The 19,039-nt window shown below is 38.1% G+C and overlaps 3 protein-coding genes across 8 annotated transcripts; 1 reads left to right on the forward strand and 2 right to left on the reverse strand.

The window, feature by feature from the left end:
• Positions 1–408: 408 nt before the first annotated feature.
• LOC308687614 (uncharacterized protein) lies at positions 409–7,269 on the reverse strand. Of its 4 annotated transcripts, none has more exons than XR_014029765.1 (6): positions 6,810–7,269; positions 4,745–4,863; positions 3,446–3,596; positions 3,237–3,355; positions 1,247–3,158; positions 409–552 (listed from the first exon to the last, which is right to left on the reverse strand). XR_014029765.1 is itself a non-coding variant. In XM_081360277.1 (5 exons), the coding sequence occupies exons 1-5, from the start codon at positions 7,102–7,104 to the stop codon at positions 1,332–1,334; spliced, it is 2,511 nt and encodes an 836-aa protein (XP_081216403.1). In that variant the 5' UTR covers positions 7,105–7,269; the 3' UTR covers positions 409–1,331. The 4 variants fall into 4 exon arrangements, 1 of the variants encoding a protein (XP_081216403.1); XR_014029766.1 differs by having other exon boundaries at positions 409–653; positions 1,215–3,158; XR_014029767.1 differs by having other exon boundaries at positions 409–716; positions 1,074–3,158.
• Positions 7,270–7,733: 464 nt separating this feature from the next.
• On the forward strand, positions 7,734–12,374 carry LOC308688478 (epithelial membrane protein 1). The gene is made up of 5 exons (XM_081361563.1): positions 7,734–8,035; positions 9,416–9,536; positions 9,700–9,808; positions 10,110–10,250; positions 11,109–12,374. Exons 2-5 carry the CDS (start codon positions 9,459–9,461, stop codon positions 11,267–11,269), a joined length of 489 nt encoding a protein of 162 aa, XP_081217689.1. The 5' UTR covers positions 7,734–8,035; positions 9,416–9,458; the 3' UTR covers positions 11,270–12,374.
• On the reverse strand, positions 11,596–18,983 carry f8a (coagulation factor VIII associated). Of its 3 annotated transcripts, none has more exons than XM_081361560.1 (12): positions 18,901–18,980; positions 18,501–18,547; positions 18,343–18,415; positions 17,222–17,381; positions 16,006–16,074; positions 15,761–15,881; positions 15,578–15,670; positions 13,682–13,746; positions 13,472–13,553; positions 13,335–13,381; positions 12,848–12,903; positions 11,596–12,738 (listed from the first exon to the last, which is right to left on the reverse strand). In XM_081361560.1, the coding sequence occupies exons 1-12, from the start codon at positions 18,957–18,959 to the stop codon at positions 12,657–12,659; spliced, it is 954 nt and encodes a 317-aa protein (XP_081217686.1). In that variant the 5' UTR covers positions 18,960–18,980; the 3' UTR covers positions 11,596–12,656. The 3 variants fall into 3 exon arrangements, with proteins under 3 accessions (XP_081217686.1, XP_081217688.1, XP_081217687.1); XM_081361562.1 differs by having other exon boundaries at positions 12,156–12,738; positions 18,501–18,689; positions 18,901–18,983; XM_081361561.1 differs by lacking the exon at positions 16,006–16,074 and having other exon boundaries at positions 12,156–12,738.
• Between the last annotated feature and the right edge of the window lie 56 nt (positions 18,984–19,039).

Below are 19,039 nucleotides of genomic sequence, written 5' to 3' on the forward strand. Positions count from 1 at the left end.
AAAGTAAAAATGTACACTCAAGGTGTTCTGTCACTTTTGAAAGCTTTGAGGTGAAAATCATGATGAACATAGTTGGGAAGGATAGGTATTTCAATATTCATGCAGCTGTTGTATATTGCATCATGTTGGCTATAATGACCCATAAATTGTTTATATTTAGTTTAAGAACTAATATGCCAGTAATATTTTCAAAATGATGCCAAGGTAAATAAGGATCATAGTTCTGCAAACACTCGACTTGTGCAATGCACCTTTAAAGTCAGTGGTAAAATGACAGTCAACGTAAAGTAAAAAAAAAAATATATATATCCTACTTAAGGATATACAGTTCATGCAAAAACTATGCATTGCAAGTCCACCGCATTCAATTAATAAAAATAATAAATAAAATAAATAAAGTCAACAAGTAGTTTACAAAATATTTATTAAATTCAGTAGAACAGTTTAATCAAGTCACTTCAACACCACCATACACCACAATTAATGTTCTCTGAAAAGACAGTTAAAGAGTTAGCTCACCCAAAAAATAAATCCTGTAAGTAATTGCTCACCCTCATGTTGTTCAAACCCCGTAAGACTTTCGTTCATCTTCGGAACACAAATTAAGATATTTTTTACCAAATCTGAGAGCCGGATCACACCTCCATAGGCTTCTATGGGACTGAAACTTGCCGGCCCATAAGTTAGTAAGACAATGTTTAAAATAGTCCAAGTGACTACAGTGGCTCAACCATAAGTTTATCAAGAGACAAGAATACTTTGTGCGTTTAAAAAAAAAAAAAAAAAAAAAAAAACAACAACAATTTAATTCAACTATTCGTTTTCTTCTGTGTGAGCCTCGGAGTGAGTTCATGTAGTGTAACAGCGCAGCGCTTCTGGGCTGTACGTCAGCACGAAGGGTTACTATTGGCCGATGCTAGTCACGTGTGTGATGTACAACACAGACGCGCTGCGCTGTTACACTACGTGAACTCAGAGGCCCACACAGAATAAAATGAATAGTTGAATAGTTATTTGTTTGTTTTTTTCTACACTCAAAAAAGTATTCTCGTCACTTGAGCCACTGTAGTCACTTGGACTATTTTAAACATCGTCTTTTCTAACTTTCTGGGCCGCCAAGTTTCGATCCCGTAGAAGCCTATGGAGGAGTGATCCAGCTCTCAGATTTAATCAAATATCTTAATTTGGGTTCCGAAGATGAATGAAATTCTTACGGGTTTGGAACAACATGAGGGCGAGTAATTACTGACAATTTTAATCTTTGGGTGAACTAACCCTTTAAGATAATCTTTTCAAATACATCAACATTGTACACCATTCCAGTCCACATTTTAATTGAGAGCTTCAGCAGTTGAAGGACTGTAGAAATATGATCCAGAGTGTGATGACTTTCTTGGTGGTTGCACTTCCTGGGAGGTAGATCTGAAGTGTGGAGACCCAAAAATGTCCTTCTCTAGTCTTGCCGTTCTGTCTGACTGGTACTGTGGCAGGGTGTCATTCTGAGGCTTCTGACTGCTCTGTTCACTTGGCCTTTCAGAGTATACATGGGGAATCCGCATGCCCCTTACTGAAGGGCCCTGACTGTAAGGAAGTTGTGCAACCTGTGCACCTTCCTTTACAGGAAAAAAACGAGGCATAGGCTGTGGCAAGGATACAATAGGATGATTGCCTGTAAACGTTGGGGCCTGTGGACTGGGAACTGGAGCCATGGATCGTGGTTCAAAAAATCCTTTGAGACTAGAACCAGTATTTTTTGTGAAAACATCAGCTGAAAGCCAACTGGGCGGGTATCGTGAAAGACTTGAGATTTCTCTGCCGGATGTATCGACAACAGACCTCTGATAAAGATCTAGAGACTGATCTCCACCAGTCTGATAATCAAGATACTCTGGTGTACGGCTTGAAGCTAGCACCAATGGTTTTGACTCTTGAGACAGCCTTTTTACAGAAAAGTCACTGGTTGACCAAGGCTGTTGGACTGGATTTTGGATACGTTTTGGACGGAGAAGTCCATCATCTTGCAGAGCAGGGTAAGGGGGATAAGGACTTGCTGGAGATGGGGGTGAGGGAGTTGTGGTGGAACCCTGACGGCCATAACTTCCGTAGTAAAAGTGTGGGCGGTGTTGAGCTGGCTGGAAAAGTTTACTACCAGAATCAAGGGGGTTAGAAGCCACAGCACTGGTCAGTGGCTGTTGTGAGTAAACATTCATGGGAGGAACAGCAGGGTTACCACGTGCAGGCCAAGTAATGTCAGGCTTTTGATAACTGGGTATTTGATACTGTAAAGGTCGAGCAGGATTTGGAGCAGTAGGCAGAAACATCTCTTGGAGAACCAGTGGTTGTTGATTGTTAGAGCATATGAAATACCCAGGTGGAAGATGCTGTGCTAAACTGGCAAGAGAAGGATTTCCTTGAAGCGGATCAGGGCTAGGAAAGTTGTAGTTCTGAGCTGACCCAAAATGCTGATGCAGGGAAGTACTAGGGACAGGAACCCTTGAAAACTGATATTTCAGAGCAGAGGAAGGGTTAGATTGAGGAGGTGAAACAGGTCTTTCGAACCTATAAGGATAGTCCATGTATTGAGTTTGAGAGTCAGGAGCCTTTGAGGCTGAAGCAGCGAGATCCTGTTCCATCTGCTCACGAAGGGGAAGTTGTTCAATTTCCGGTTCAGGTGTCAGTTCAGGAATCGGTTCAGGAGTCGGTTCAGTGGACGGTTCAGTGGACGGTTCAGGAGTCGGTTCAAAAGTTGATTGCGGAATCATTTCAGGAGTTGAAACCACATTTTTGCTTGTTATAGGATCGTTGAAAAGCATTGTCTCTTTTTGTATAGGAAGTGAAAATGGGAAGTTTACAGACAGATTAAAAGAGCCAGGCAAAGGTGGTAATTTAGGCAGCCAATGACTCCTTGGGCGCATATAGGGTGATCCAAGTACATTTCTTTGCTGTTGCTCAACTGGAAATGCTTGCACCTGCTTTACAATCTGACTAGGAAACACAGTTGGTAGATTGTGGTACACACCGAGTTGATTTTGTGGCAGTGGTTGGGTTGTCTCAGAAAGCCCTGGGTCTTTGACTGGAAACATTGGTATTGGCTCATATGGACAGGACAGTGGCATCATCTTGCCTTTTGATTTCAAAACCAGAATGAAGTGACCATCCTGAAATAACATTTAAACCAAACATCAGAAATAATTTCCAAATCTGTCAAATATTGCCAAAAACCCACAACAACTCACCCTGAAGTTGACACCACAGCTCATATATGGAACAGAGAAGGTGAGCTGTCCCTGGTTAGACTGCTCTCGTTGCCAACATTCAGTGGCCACATAAAGCAGAGGTGCCCATTCCCCATTTACTGTGGAAACAGGTGATATTAACAGATCAGAAAGTCCACAAGTGTTAGTCACCACTGAATTTCTCTTTATTCCCATTACTCAATACTTACATGCAACTGACAATTCATCTCTCCCATCACCAACAATAGTCAATTCCATGGCATTGTTCTTACAGACAACAGAGGGAGGGGTCGCACTTGCAGGACAGGACAGAACCTGCTCTGTCCCATACCAGCTCAGAGACAATACATATTCAGTTTCCTGGAATGTTTTTGAACAAAATGTATAAAATTGTGAATTGCTTTAAAAGGTCATTTTATTGAGGCCCACAAATTGAGATTACATGAACAGCCAAACACCACTCACTTTATCCCCTGTAAACCCTGTAATTGGACTCTTGCTCACAAACACGGCTGATCATGAAACCATTTGTTTGCTACATCCATAGTAATAGATGTCCAAGGGATCCTGATTTTACTTGAATGACAATGATTCTGCTATCTTTATTAAACCTTTGATCACACTGGAAAATTTAAACCTGCTTTTGCGCTGCAGCTGAGCCAGAGTGAGCAGAAGTCATGAAAGCTATACGTTTTAAAGGCCCACAGAATTACTTTGAAACGCGCAGCATTTTTAAATGTGTTGACCTAATTTCCACAGAAAAAGGAAGACAGGGCGGGACACAAACAACAAAATAGCCAATGGCTATTATTTTATATCACAGTTTGCCCAGAGCCACTGAGCTTGGTTAAGATGCAGTTTCCTCCTAATTTTTAACCGTTTCTCCTCCTAATCTAGTCCATGTTGCTTCAAAATACGGCATTCTGTGCAGAATTCAAATAGGTCCAATACGTTTTGTATATATTTAACTTCCATTCGCCCCGATGGAAAGCATATTTACACAGTCTGAATCATTTCTTATCCCTTATATAAGTGACGGATTTTAGCAGCAGCTTCTGCATCTATTTATAATGTAGCGGGCGGAAAGCTTCAGATTCTAGAGAGCATTTGCATTTGATTGGACAGAAAATCTGACCAGAAGCTGAAGAGCAGAGTGATGTCAAAATTATGGATCCATTTTGGCAAAAGTGAGAGACTAAGTTTTGAATCCTTGTATCTTCTAAATGCAGTCATTGGTATTTGATCTATTAATGAATCATTAATTCAAGAGATTTGTTCAAAAACTCTGAACGAAACATTCTTCATTCATTAATTTCAAACACTTTTACACTTCATTTAAATTAAATTTTAACATTTATAACATTAGACAATTAAAATTCAATTTAATTAAAACTTGAGCGCACCTTTTTAAAACCAAGTCGCATTTGTCTAGCAAAAAAAGAAATGCTAGAGACTAATCTATTGAATAAGTAACGGTGACTGAAATGAAAAGCAAAATGGACGCTTACCTCTTGTTTCACATAACATGAATCATAGCTGAATAACAGATGGACATCTGTGTGTGAAGTCTTGATGGAAGCACCACAAAAAGCTGCTAACTGGTCCAAGCGGAGCAGGTCTCCAAGCGCTATCGGAAGAAAACATAGCTGCAGTTTAAATATAGGACTGGTTTAGTTTATTAATTTATAAAGCACATTTAAAAACAACAGATGTTGAAACCAAAGTGCTGTAAAAAAAAAAAAAAAAAAAACAAAAAAAAAAAAACTAAACATACATATAACCAACAAAACAAAAGGACAAATGAAAATTGTATAGCCTCAAACAGAATTAAAACAAATAATAAAAGTGTCTTCAAAGAGGATTTAAAGTGAAACAGAAGGGGAAGATCTTATGTGGAGGGGGAAGACTATTCCAGAGCCTAGGAGCAACCACAGCAAAAGCCAGGCACCTTTAGTTTTAATGTGAACGAGGGACTGAGGGGAGAAATTGACTAGAAGACCGAAGAGATCTAGAGGTAGTATTAAAAACGCACTGGGGAGCATGACCATGTAAATCTTTAAAAACAAGAGCAGAAACTTAAAATCAACAAGGAACTTGACCGGTAGCCAGTGTAGAGAGACGAGTAGCCTACTGGCTCACGGTTTTAAGTGCCAGTCAAATCTGGCTGCTTACTTTCACAAATTGCAACCATTCCAGAGCTGATATAGGAAAACCCAGATACAATGAATCAGTTATGTCATTATTTAACTAAAAAATTAAAGTCATCCAGCATTTAATGTCTTGAAAACATGCAAACGGATTAGACAGAACCGTTGCTTTTAACAGGAAAGTAAAGTTGAGTGTCATCGCCGGCATAGATATAAGATAAGTTCGGTTCAGAATATGACCAAGTGGAAGCATACATAAGGCAAAGAGAGGAAGACCCAGAATAGAGCCCTGCTGAACACCATAGGAGATTTGAGCACGAGATGAGAATCATTTCCCCAAATTAACAGAAAAAGACCTGCCCTTAAGGTAAGATGCAAAACAATTCAGCACAGATCCCTGAAACCGCAACTACATGATCAAGTCTTTGTAAAAGGATGTCATGATCCATTGTATCAAATGCTGCACTTAAATCAAGCAGGATTAAAATACAGCAAGAGGAAGTAAGATATCACTGCAACCTTCAACAAGGCAGATTCAGTACTATGAAGTTCTCTAAAAGCAGACTGAAATGAGTCAATAAATATCAAAAGTACTCAGGTAAGATGCAATCTAAAAATAGACAACTTCTAATCAAAACGTTTGAAATTCAAGATATTTTAGAAATTCAAGATGGTGCTTTAACAACAGATGGACTATTGCAGGAATTCCCAATCCTGTTCCTGGCGATATAGGCCTACCAACCTGCAGAGTTCTGCTTAAGTTGTGTTTGATCAGGGTTGGAACTGAACTCTCCAGGAAGATAGATCTCCAGGAACAGGAATGGGCACCCCTGGACTATAGCGTGTTTAAAAGAGCCTGGTACAATTAAATTTGCTAGGGAGCTATTGATAATAGCAGTAGGCTAACAACTGGACTTAACGCTGGAATAACCCCTTTAAAAATATGAGAAGGCAGAACATCAGAGGGACAGAATGAGGGCTTCAAATAAACAATATCAAAGCTGTGATGGGTTGAAAAAGAGAAAGAGCTCCGTTAAAAAGCCGATTCTAGAGTATAAAAAATGTTGAGATGTATAGCCTACTAGACAATACACTCAACTTCATATAAAAAAAATGGTTTTAAAAACGGTTCACACAAATCAGTGAAAATCTCTAATGAAAGCACTAGGAGTGGGATTTTTTTTCCCCACTCCTGGACCCATGTAAGTGATTTAAGCCTGTTTTATACTTCTGCGTCGAACTGCCGCCGTTCTGCGTCGGACCTACGCCGGAGCCTCTACGCGCGTTGTTACATTTTTGGAGAGGTGCACGTCAGGGTACGCGCGCTACACACAGCCTACGACGTAGCTACGGCGTGAGTTCGACGCAGAAGTATAAATTGGGCTTGCTTGCACAGTAAGTTTGAGGATATTCTGTTTACACTTACGTCCACGAATTCGGAGATTGACGACATCGGCTTGCTTCAGAAAAAGTTGTAAGACCCGGTCGCCGCAATCAAACTGTCGTGTCTGTTTAGATGCATTCAGTCCTCCGTCTCCAACAGACTTCACACTTCTTCGCTGTTTTGAGTTTAGCCAAAACTTGAAGAAATCGCCACCTGAAATCTCGTCTTGGCCATTAGGCTTTGACAGGGGGTATTCCCTTTTGGCAAATTCGTTACAGAAAACAAGCTGAAAATCGAATAAAATGCAAAGTATTAAGAGATGACTGCACGCATTCATTTCGGATAGTTGAATCTCCCGCTCTTAGTGATACAACTACTTTTCATCAATTTTGATGTTTAACTCATTTTATGCTCGCACAAACAGCCTACTTAGCGAGCTAGCTTGTAGCCTATCATAAAATATGGAAACTCGAGCCTGAGAACTACTGATTATGAGTGTCGCGTTGGGAACCGGCGCCTTTGAGCTGTAGCCTATGAACCACAGCTGAAGCTAATTGTCTAATAAAGCTAATTGGAGAACTACAGCCTATTCAACGGTTGTTTATGTGGTAGCCTACGATCAGAGTTATCATTCCATAATGACTCTCCTCTTTTTCTTTCTGAAATTTCTTGAAGCTAAGCAAGTGTTAGAGATGACATGATAAACAGACAATTCATGAAATAAAGACTTTTTTTCTTTTTAAATTTTTTTACATTTGCAATTTGCATTTATAAATGTAAATACAATTTAGAAAAATATTTATTTATTTATAAAAACACTCGACGTGGCATTAATACGTTCACATATAACCATTATGATTCATTTTCACAAAAAAAGTTCACACACACACACACACACAAAAAAAAATGTTGGAAACAAAATGAGCAACGCACAGAGAGAAAAGCCTATTCAGCTCCGTTCACTCCGCAGTAGGTGTCGCCTCCAAACCTGCTTTAGATGAGTCATCAAGTACCTGCGCATCACTTTCTGCTGCGCTACTTTATCATGATTGGAGAGATGTGGTTTGATTGGCGCTTGGTTCGCCCTATTGTTGGGTAGCCATGTGCTGCGTTTGGCCCGTGCAATGCATCCCTTTCAACCCTGCAGTTATGTGTGCGACACCGGAGGAGCGTGGAGTCTGCGGTCACCGTGCATCTCCAGAAGAGCTGAGTTAGGATGCTGCGGCATGCGGATAGATCGCTGTAGCTATAGCACATCACAGCTTTAGGTAATAGGATGACGACCTCGCAAACTCTTGCAAAGAATTATTGAGCATGCGTCAAAAGTACAATTTCCAGTGCTTTGAAGGAGGCGTCTAAACATTGAGCTGTTCGGCATTTGAATAAAATATGTTGGTGGCTGTTTTGACATTCAGAGAAACCAACGTTTGTGTGTCTATTACTACACATTGTGCATGAATTTCCCGTGAGCGACAATTACAGTTCTAGGATTTCGCAATTTGGATGTGGGATGCGTAAAGGACTTAAAAGTAAGTCCTTGGGATGGGTGGGGTCCTCTATGCAGCAAAAGAGTGCGGGAGGGGGGCGAGACGGCGGACGAGGTGCGGGGAAGTGCGGATCCTCGGATGGTGGGTCATCAGATAGGCTACGAAAAGCAAGAAATAAATTGAGAGCTTAAAATACCCAAGGTAATGTTTTATTATCTGTACCATCGCTGTAGAATTCAGGTTGCTAAGTTAGTATTTATTGAGGTAATTAAGCATCTTAGAATTAGAATTGACATAACACAAAGGGAAATATATTTCAGATAATTTAGAATTTCGATGAAGCTGCATCCGAAAGTATGACGTTACACGAATTGCATCTGTGTCGCACATCTATAATTCGCGGGAACAATCAGGATTCTATTGTAAATTCGTCTAATGTATGTAGGCTAATGTAGATATGTGTGACAATAAATAACAGATTGTTGTGCATTGTTGATCGCATCAACGTTATTTTGAACGGGCATACAACGTGTATGAAATGAATGGTAAAAGGTCTGCTTTGAACTGTTATAGTTTTTAATTTAAATGGGATTTAACACAATATTTTCTCGTAACTTTCTTGTTGTTTGTATGAACAGCATGCATCAGCATTTTAATGTACGTCTCATGTCATATGTGTGACTTTAAGAAAAGGTCATTAAAGAAAACCTACTGGTTGGAGATTTGTGCATGTAATCTTGGTGGAAACAAAGCTAGTATTCCAAAAGGAGAGGTAACCCTGTAATAACAAAACAATCGCATATTGGATCATGCAGCTTTAATGTGGTGATGTCATAGGCCATGGCTGCTTGTTATCAGCATACTGGGAAAATCTGCCTGACATAAATGCAAACACACATGGCTTTAATTGTTATTAGCACACAAGTAAAAGCGTATATTCATTTTGAAAAGATCTCATCAAACCCCTCTTCCTCTGTTCAACACCAGTGCATAGGACACAGTTAAACACTTCGCAAACGTTCTTACAACTTTTCCATTTCAAAACATGGCAATTCTCATTCGGTCATCTTAAGATAGATGCTAAATCGCACAGGACCTTTCGATGTGGAGTATTTCTTAAACACAAGATGTCACGTCTTATAATATTTCCCTCCCTTTCAGCGGGATATTGTTCCACCCTGTTTCCTCCTCTCATCCTCTGAATATGTTGAAGGCCCTGGCTGGAATCTGTTTTCTTCATCTGACTACAATATTCTTCCTCTTTTGGGCAACTATAGATGATGTAAGTTAATATTATTCCTCTTTTATGTGGATATGTAATGAAATGTAAATATGTGTGCATTGTAAGTGTTTGTATTGTCACTGTAGTAGTCAATCATTTTCAGTTGTTAACTATCTTGTTATTTGCTTGTAGCTAATGGTAGTTTTTTATTGTATTTCCCCAGGCATGGTGGTTCACAAGGACCCTTTACACAGACCTGTGGGGCAGATGGGTGATGGAGAACAATGATGATGTCTGGGTGTACATGGATATACCGACCTCATACAGGAAAGGTAAGACAAATCATTTTATTTTCGCTGGTGGCTCTTTTACACTTTTAAAAACAAAGGTTCAAATACTGGGTTTTCTGTCATTTCCATAGAAGGACTATTTTGGGTTTCCCAAGGAACCTTTCAGCAAGCCATTTGTTTTTAGTGTGAAAAACATTTTAATCATCTGAAGAACTCTTTTACCAATATAAAGTACATTTTGTGCAATGGAGAAGTTCCTGGATGGTTAATTCTCTTCATGGAACCATAGATTCCAGTAAAGAACTGGGACACTCACTGATGTCCCTTCAATCCCTCCTTCTAGACTATCTGCAGGCGGTTCAGGCGTTTGCAGTGTTGTCCTGCCTGTTTGCTGTGTTATCTCTGTGCGTGTTCATATTCCAACTCTTAACTCTGGGTAAAGGAAAGCGGTTCACCATCTCTGGAGTTGTACAGCTCATCTCCTGTAAGTCCCTGCTTCTGAAAATGTGCAACACAATTCGTAACAATTTTCTTTTTGGCTAATCGGTGGCTAATATAACTCATTCATACATTTTCGTAAAATCTCCTTACACCCCAGTGACGGGTATGTTTTGGGGTGGAGTTAGGGTGAACCTTCATGCTTACTTTTTTCTAATAATTGTACAAATTCATACAAAATCGCCACCTCATAACATAAATTAAGGCGTCATTGAGATGCGTTTGTATGTTTATAAGCGATCGACCAATATGGATTTTTTGATGACTGATGCTATCTTAGAGAGTAGTGTGGCCAATATAAAGACGATATATTTTTTATATCGCTCACTTTAATTTAAACTACACATGCATAACAGTTGCTGCAATAAAATGTATATTTATTTTAAGTATTTACTAAGTTAGAAATAATTAATTGGAAGATATATCAATATGCAAATAATTGAAATTGATAAAAAAATAAATCTGTAAAAAAAAAAAAAGATTTATACTTTAGAAGTATTATAGCGTTTACTTTTCTATGACTAATAGAAAGGTAAACGCCATAATACTTTATTTCTATACTGTTTGCGTTCTTTCTTTAACAGTTCTGTCTAATATTGTCAATTTGTTTAGACAAAACTGTTAAACAAAGACAGTAAAGTAAGATGGAGAATAAGTTCTCATCACTGTCAAAATAAAAGTCCCAGCACTGTCAAAATAACAGTTCGCTTCTGACACTTATCGGACAAACTGGTCGACCACTAGTGTGGATTGTTGTCTCAAAATTTGTACGTGTATAAAAAAACAAACAGGTTGTACAGACAAATTTTTGTTGTACATTTATATGTTTCTCTTGCACCCCTAGGTTTCTGCATAATGGTGGCTCTGTCAGTCTACACCGATCACTTTCACAGAGGTGAGAAGGGTGGCTGGTATGGCTGGTCCTACATCATGGCCTGGTTTGGATGGCTGCTGACCCTCTTTACGGGAATTATGTACATCGTCCTGCGCAAGAGAGTGGATTAAACTTTAGCCCTCGCTCTCAGTGCTAATGTACAGCCTTGGATATTATTCCTTTCTTTTGTCATGCTAACTTTAATGTGGACTTTGACTAACTATACTACTTCAAAGTGTAGGTGCAGTACCTGAAAATTAATGAGTTGTCTTGAATACAGGCCTATGATGGAAATGTAGAAATGTGCACTGCAAATCATAGCATCAGCAGTTCATTTAAACGTTTGAGCAAGTTTAAAATAGATGAAAGCCTTGACTCGGCATTTTTATTTTGAGTAATGCTATAGATTGGTTTGATTGGTCATCTTCCTACTTCCACAAAGCACTGAGGGCAGTTAGAGGGTCTGAACAAACTTTATTGCAGGGGTTAGTGTGTAAAGATGGCAAAGATGAAGTAAATACAGTATATACAACAATTAATTGTACAAAATGTATTTATAACATGTATAAAGAAAAAAAAACTAAGTTGTACATATAAAGTACATATAGAAAATGTTATAAAGTGTAGTTTTAAACATCACTTGCACTTTAAGAACTAACGTTTTTTTTTTTTTTATGTTGCTATTGCAATAGCACAGGATAGTCTCTACTGTAAGTCAAGATAAGGGTCAAATCTTTGTTACTGCTATACATTATGGTGCTGCTCAGTTTGTGATCATTCACTTGGTCATGTAGACTTTTTGTAATTTGATTGCACAAACACTCTGCCATCATATTTCCTGAACTATTTCTGTTGTTTTCTTGATAATGACATCACGGGTCCTATTGCGGTGTCAACTATTTTGATTAGCATGATGAATGATTGTTCATGTGGTCAGATGATCACCCTGTAAGATTCTAATTCTAGAGCACAGAATATTCCAAAAGAACTTTCAGAATGCTTTTCTTGTTTTAAATTTCAAAATGTACTATTTTTAATGGGAGTAATTATTCAATATCCTCTCAAGGAAGAAGCTCCTTGTCCGAGTTATGCAGTTTCTGCTTTGCTTGGTTTCAGTCAGTTCTAGATGTATTTTTATTTTGCAGATTGGATTTTATTTTTTCATTGCAAAGCCAAACAGTGTAAACCAGGGAGGACATTAATTTTAGTAAATCACACAAATAAAAACCTTGCCATAAGAATCTCTTTTCAATTTTTATTATTTACAACATCAATATTTAACAGCTTTAAGCATTTTTTTAAACACAATATCATAATATGAAAATGGAGGATAAGAAGCATGTTTGTATAAGAGACATTGAAACCTGACGTCAATTGAGAAATGATAAGCTTTCTCACATGTGATTGTACAGTTCTACTAGGTCTTGTGACCTTCTACAGTCCTCATGCAAAATGCACCAGGCACTGGCATAGGAATGTTCCAATAAGAAGTGTTTTGTGGGGGTGTATGGCGCCGAATCATATGCCCTGACCGGAGGGTGTAATTCGCTCCTGAACCACTAAGTGGAGGAGATGATTCTGTTCTGCCGAAAGGAGAGGCCTGTTGTGAGACGAGAGCAAGGTGATTCAAAATGGTTATCTAATTGCAAAGACTTAAATATAATATGGATAAATGCCTAGTATGAGGTGGGGAAATACAGAAAGCTTACCATAGTTCTGTCTGGAGAGCTTTGAGAGACTCTGTATCCTTTTCCTGACATGCCATCTGTAAACAGGCCAGTAAAAGATGCATTTATTTTATTCGGTCAAAAATACAGTAATATTGTGAAATATTATTAGAACTGTAATACTTTTTCAAATGTAACATATTCCTGTAATGCAAAGCCTAATTTTCAGCATCATTACTCCAGACTTCAGTGTCACATGATCCTTCAGAAATCATTCTAATATGCTGAATTGGTAGCGAAAAAACCCATTCCTTTTTTTTAAATTACTGACACAAAACTTTTGAATGGTAGTCTATGTTGCATATTTAGTAAGTATAATTATTCCTTATTTAATGCCATACCACTACTTTGTTTTTCATATTTCCAGGTTTAAACTGGATTTTGAATGCAGATTAAATGTGATCTCAGAGTGTTGGACACTGTATGTTTTAACAACCTAATTCTACATAAATAGATTTTAAATACATACCACAACTGACTGTAGGAGAAGGAACACGTTTTCTGGAAGGAAGTTTACTAGAGGACAGAAGGTGTAACAGCAGTTTATACAGAATAGCAACCAAATAAAACACTGTGCCTGGTTCTCTGTTATTTAGAAAGTTTTACCCTGACTATGTGAGTCAAAGGATTCCCAGGCGTATCGCTCTAGTGTCTGAGCGTGTTCGGGTAGCAGCTTTTGAGGGGGAGGCTAAAACACAGACACAAACATATAGTATGCTTATTGAGATGGTAAATAAACCCACTTATGGTATAGGTCTGATTTATTAATGTTTTGTCCAACGTGTGAGGTGAGCTTATTTATAATATTTACTTTACCTCAAGCAGCATTAACAGCAATACCCTGGAGATTTCACACTTTGCTATGATATCCATGAATGCACCTGGAATTAAGACAAACACAACTGAAGCATGAATCTTTAGCATTTACAGCACATTCCACTTCCTTGCCACTATTATTCGCTGATGTCCACACAAAATTAAAAGGACTGCTGACTCAGTAAAACAGATTCTTGACGAGCATGAATATCAGTCACAAAACACATGACTGCTGCTTATAAATATGTGATCAGCAAATCTGGTGAAAGTCCCTAAAATATGTAGCCTGGTTAAAACCAGACCCTTCTCAGTTGAAACTGAGTATAGGGTCTGGGGAAGCTATGTATACAAATCATTTCCAAAGGGGCGTCACCAACCGACGTAGCTCAAATTCATCTGGGCGCAATTGTATAGTCTTAAAACCAATCAGATCGATGAAGGGGATGCCGTATGCTTCGAGTGTTGTTCTTTGCTCCGGTTTTAACGAAAACGGTCAGTTTAAATCGCTCAAAACAGACGCGATAATTGATTCGTTTATATACTGTCTATGATTCAAACGAGTGATGTTTCGCGGCAACCGGCGTCACATGTTGACGCTAAAGGGTGCCCTTTGCGTCGGATATTAAAGAAATTTCAAAAGCGTCAGTATTATGACGCCCTAGGATGAGAATGCGTTGCATGTAAATCCCTCCCTAAACGTTTCTGATTGGTGCCGCGATTTCAGCGGCACAGTAATGAGTTTGAATGGGCTCTTCTCCAGACTATCCTGAAGAGAGAATTAAAATTCGCCGGAAGTAGTCTGGGTTTTCCCAGGCTATAAAATATGGCCACCGAACCTCATACTGGGCCTGTCATGATCATGAATTGCGTGCTATCATTTCAAATTTTTCAAAGATTTTTGAACATTTATAATATAGATTTTTGTGAAGTTAAAAAGGTCTGCAAAGTTTTAAAATTAAAGTGCATGACAAATAAAGTTATTGTCTCCAAATAGATTCTGAACTGCTGAAACGCATTGTCAGCAATTCCATCTCACTTCCTGTTACCGACATGACAACGTAACACATTTTCATAATGCCTGTCTATGGTATTCATTGGCTGCCCGCAAATGACATCTACTTTGACCCTCAAACACTGTAGTTGTAGCTGAGACTGGAAGAGTTTGGTTGATGTTGTCAACATGTCGAGAAGACGCTGTTTTTAGTGCTGTGAATCCACTTTGCATTCACTTCAAATGGATGAGAACTCATGCTGGAATTGATACGGATAAACCGACGCCAGCGCTGAGGAAGCATCCGGGGCTGAATATCAGATATGGTAACTGGCGTTTCATTTCCGACATACGCTGTAAGCGGTAGACCAATCACAACAGACAGGCCCGTCTGACCAATCGGAGCAGAGTAGCTCGTGGAAAGGAGGGGTTTAGAGAAACTGAATCTTCAAACAAACAATTTTCAGACTCTTTGAGAAATGAGGTGATGTGCAATGGATATTTTGAGAAAATGAAAGTGTTTTTTGACCTTGGATGCATGTGCACCTATTGTAGTAGATCTCCAAAACAAAATTAGGAACATTTAAAATAGCACAATAGGGGCACTTTAATTCTGATTAGGTCATGTGACCTACAGTATAAGCCTAATACGTTATGTTTTTACTCGGAATTGTGTATAATATAATAATAATTTTTTTTACATTTTTTAAAAATTTGTTGGCAAAATGCGATTGAAATTTAAACTGCAAAATTACTATGGTTATCTCAAATAATTGCGATTAGGTCGAAAAACCACGATTAGATGATGAATCAATAATCGTAACAGGCTTACCTCACACACCTAGATTTCAAAACTACGATTGATTGTATTTATTGAATGTAGTGAAAGTGCATTATATTCTTACCGACAGGGGTGTTGGTGCCGGGGAGCTGCAGTCCTCTCTCCTGACACATGTGCTGCATCTCTGAGAGCACAGCAAGAGCACCATCATAATCACCTGCCGATCAAACATCACATCACTGCTCTGACAACCACAGAACCACATCCGAAACCCAACGCGTGAAATTGCTCCTCTGTTTGAACTCACGGGTCAGTATTTTGCAGGAGGCCATTTCCCACAGTGATAGCAGGGCTTCAATTGGAGTCTGAATCTGCAGTTCTGCGGCTCTCTGGAAATGAACTATCGCCTCCCCCGGTCTATTCATCTCCTACACACAAATATATAAACAGGACCACATCATGCCGAGGCACTGTGGAAGAAGGTCGATATGCGTTTTAAATTAATTTATTAAGAGAAAGACTCCCTGTGAATTACAATGATTAATGTCTCACCTTCAGAGCATTGCCAAGCTCCAGTGAGAGACTGGCCGCCATAACAGGCTGATTCATCTCAATATAGACCTAAACAATATACAAGTACATATTTGCAGTATAACATCTAAATAAACACAAAATCTGCATGTGATTGCAAGATTTTAGGCTTTTTACTATATTAATCCAGCAGTACTCTTCAAATGACTACAATACATTTTTAAGAGCATTTTAACATGAAGCATGTGAAATAGCAGCTGGCAGCAAGCGAAAATTAGCATTTTGGGGTGAACTATTACTGTAATAACAAATGTTGCTTTGCTTTGTACTGTCCTCCATCCTCATCCTCCTTTCTTCCATCCTCAACTGTGAGCGAGGCGGTAATAGTAAGTGAATGAGGGATTGATGTTCTGTCAGGCCAAAGTTATTATAGTTAACTAAAACTAAAAACATAAATAAATTGTTAGTTGAAATAAAATAAATGTTAACTGAAATAAAATAAAGTGTAAAAAAAACCTGAGTACGTTTACACGACAATAATGTACTAAAAACTGAAAAGTTTTTCACGTACAGACGTCAACGTTGTCAAAACGATCCCAGTTCACACGGATCCGCTAAATAAAACGACTAAAATCGGTGTATTCTGCTGATAGGCCAGTAGTTGGCGCTGTCACTTTGTAAAGAAACACTACGCGCCTATAGACTGAACACATAATATGCATGAGTATGATGTTCTCACAAATTTGCATTTTTGTGTCTAGTTTAGGCCACAGAGAGTCAAAAGTCTGTGTTTTCAGGCCCCCAAAACGCCGTTGTCGTGTAAATGAACAGCCAAAATGCATTAAATGTTTTTCATTTTTAGTTGAAAACGTTTTATTTCAGCTAGTTCCCATGGAAACATTTAAATTTAGTTTCACTTTGATGTACTAAAATAACTAAAACTGAAATAAAAATGTAGAAAAACTATATTAAAATACTTTTTTTTAATAAAATAAAAGCTAATACCTCAATGATACTAAAATAAAACTATGGCAAGCTAAGCTAAGCAGGAGCAACATTGTTTTATTTGTACTGAAAACATAAAAAGACACTTACAATGTAAATTATGTTTTTGATTCTATTTAAAACTGCATATTCAAATCTGAGCCCAACTTTCCGCAAATGAATAACCTTTGTTTATATATGCTTATCTGCATGAGTTTAAGTAACTATTAATACATTTGATTGAGATAAATACCTTAATGGCAAAACTATAGCAGTTCATTGCTGCCTGCATATTCTCATCGAAGCCGGGAGCCATCAGCGCTTTAGTCTCCTGTTCCGAGGCCAGAAAGAGTCGGGCTGCCTCAGTCAGAGCCAGGGCTTCTCCTGGAGCGTTGAACAGAGTCTGCTCACAGCTACGAAGACAGAAACATTTCAGCATGTTCTCTAGACAAGAGCAAGAGCTTTCAATCTTTTAGCCACCAAGGACCCCCAAATATGATCAGCCTCATGCAGGGGATCCCAATTCTATGGAAGCTTGTTTCCGCCACTGAATAAAACATTTTAAAAGATAATTGCAACTTTTTATCTCACAATTGCGAGTTTACATCTCGCAATTCTGACTTTATTTCTCAGAATTGCGAGATATAAAGTCAGAATTGCGTGAAATAAAGTCAGAATTCTGAGATATAAAGTCAGAATTGCGAGATATAAAGTCGCAATTGCGTCTTATAAAATCATATCACGCAATTCTGACTTTATATCTCAGAATTCTGACTTTATATCACTAATTGCGAGTTTATATCTCGCAATTCTGACATCTTTTCTCAGAACTGTGAGATATAAAGTCCAAAAAAAGACGGACTTTTTTTTTTATCTTAGAATAGTTTATATCTCACAATTCTGACTTTATAACAAGCAATTGCGACTTTATATCATGCAATTCTGACTTTATATCTCCCAATTGCGTGATATAAAGTCAGAATTCTGAGATATAAAGTCAGAATTCTGATAAATAAAGTCAGAATTGCGAGATGTAAACTCGCAATTGTGAGATAAAAGTCGCAATTATCTTTTATTGTATTTTATTTTGTGGCGGAAACAAGCTTCCATACAATTCTACAATTTAAAAACAAAAAACAGCAATATTATTTTTATGTATAAAGACCCAATTTACACACTTAAAATTATATTAATTGTGTCAAATATTATTTGGAAATCTATAAAACTGTACTGTTAGATGTATTCTTTTTTTTTTTTTGTAAAATCAACATTTTGATTAATTTAAATTATTTTACTATTAATATTTTAATCCATGTACATTTATTCTGTGATATTTAATTTATTGTAAATCACAAGCTTTAATGGATCATTTACCGGGCCATGGCGAGGTTACAGAAGGCAGCATACTGAGGACAGTCCTGCTGTTTCAGCTCTTTGGCCAGCTGACCTGAGGAAAGATGTCATACTACAATCATAAACAGTGACTAGCATTGCTACACATTATCTGAGCAGTCTTCTGATACAGTACTCACCAAACTGTTCACTTGCTTCAGCAACATTAGGCTTCCGTAGAAAACGTCTGTGATTTGAAGAAGAGCGAAATATTAAAACGCCACTAAATGAGAATGAATTGATAGGCTGGACATCCGACTAACGTTAGCCACTCGGCAGGAATTGTTCGTTATGCGAAGAAGCTGGCATCTAAAAGATGTGATCATCACCTGTTTATGCATAAATCGTACATTATTGGATAATTTCATTTCGTATCTCTTTACATTTAAGTTAGTTAGCAACGTGCTAGTGTGGGTTATGTAGCGCTGTCATGACATTCTTTGGTCACGCTCAATATTGTATACAACATTGATTTTCAACCAGAGATAACATTGAAAATATATTTTATTAGTAAAATAAATCTTTTATTTTAGTTCTTACTTTTTCAGTTTATTTGACACTGCCCGGTAGCGCACCAGAAAATCTCCTTCGGCTGCCATTGTTGACACTTAAGAAGGAGGGGCAAACACACAGGAAGTTCTTATTCGAGAGTTCCCATTGGTTGCACACATCTGAAGCT

The sequence above is a fragment of the Scardinius erythrophthalmus genome, assembly GCF_964197995.2.
Source record: "Scardinius erythrophthalmus genome assembly, chromosome: 3".
Classification (NCBI taxonomy): domain Eukaryota; kingdom Metazoa; phylum Chordata; class Actinopteri; order Cypriniformes; family Leuciscidae; genus Scardinius; species Scardinius erythrophthalmus.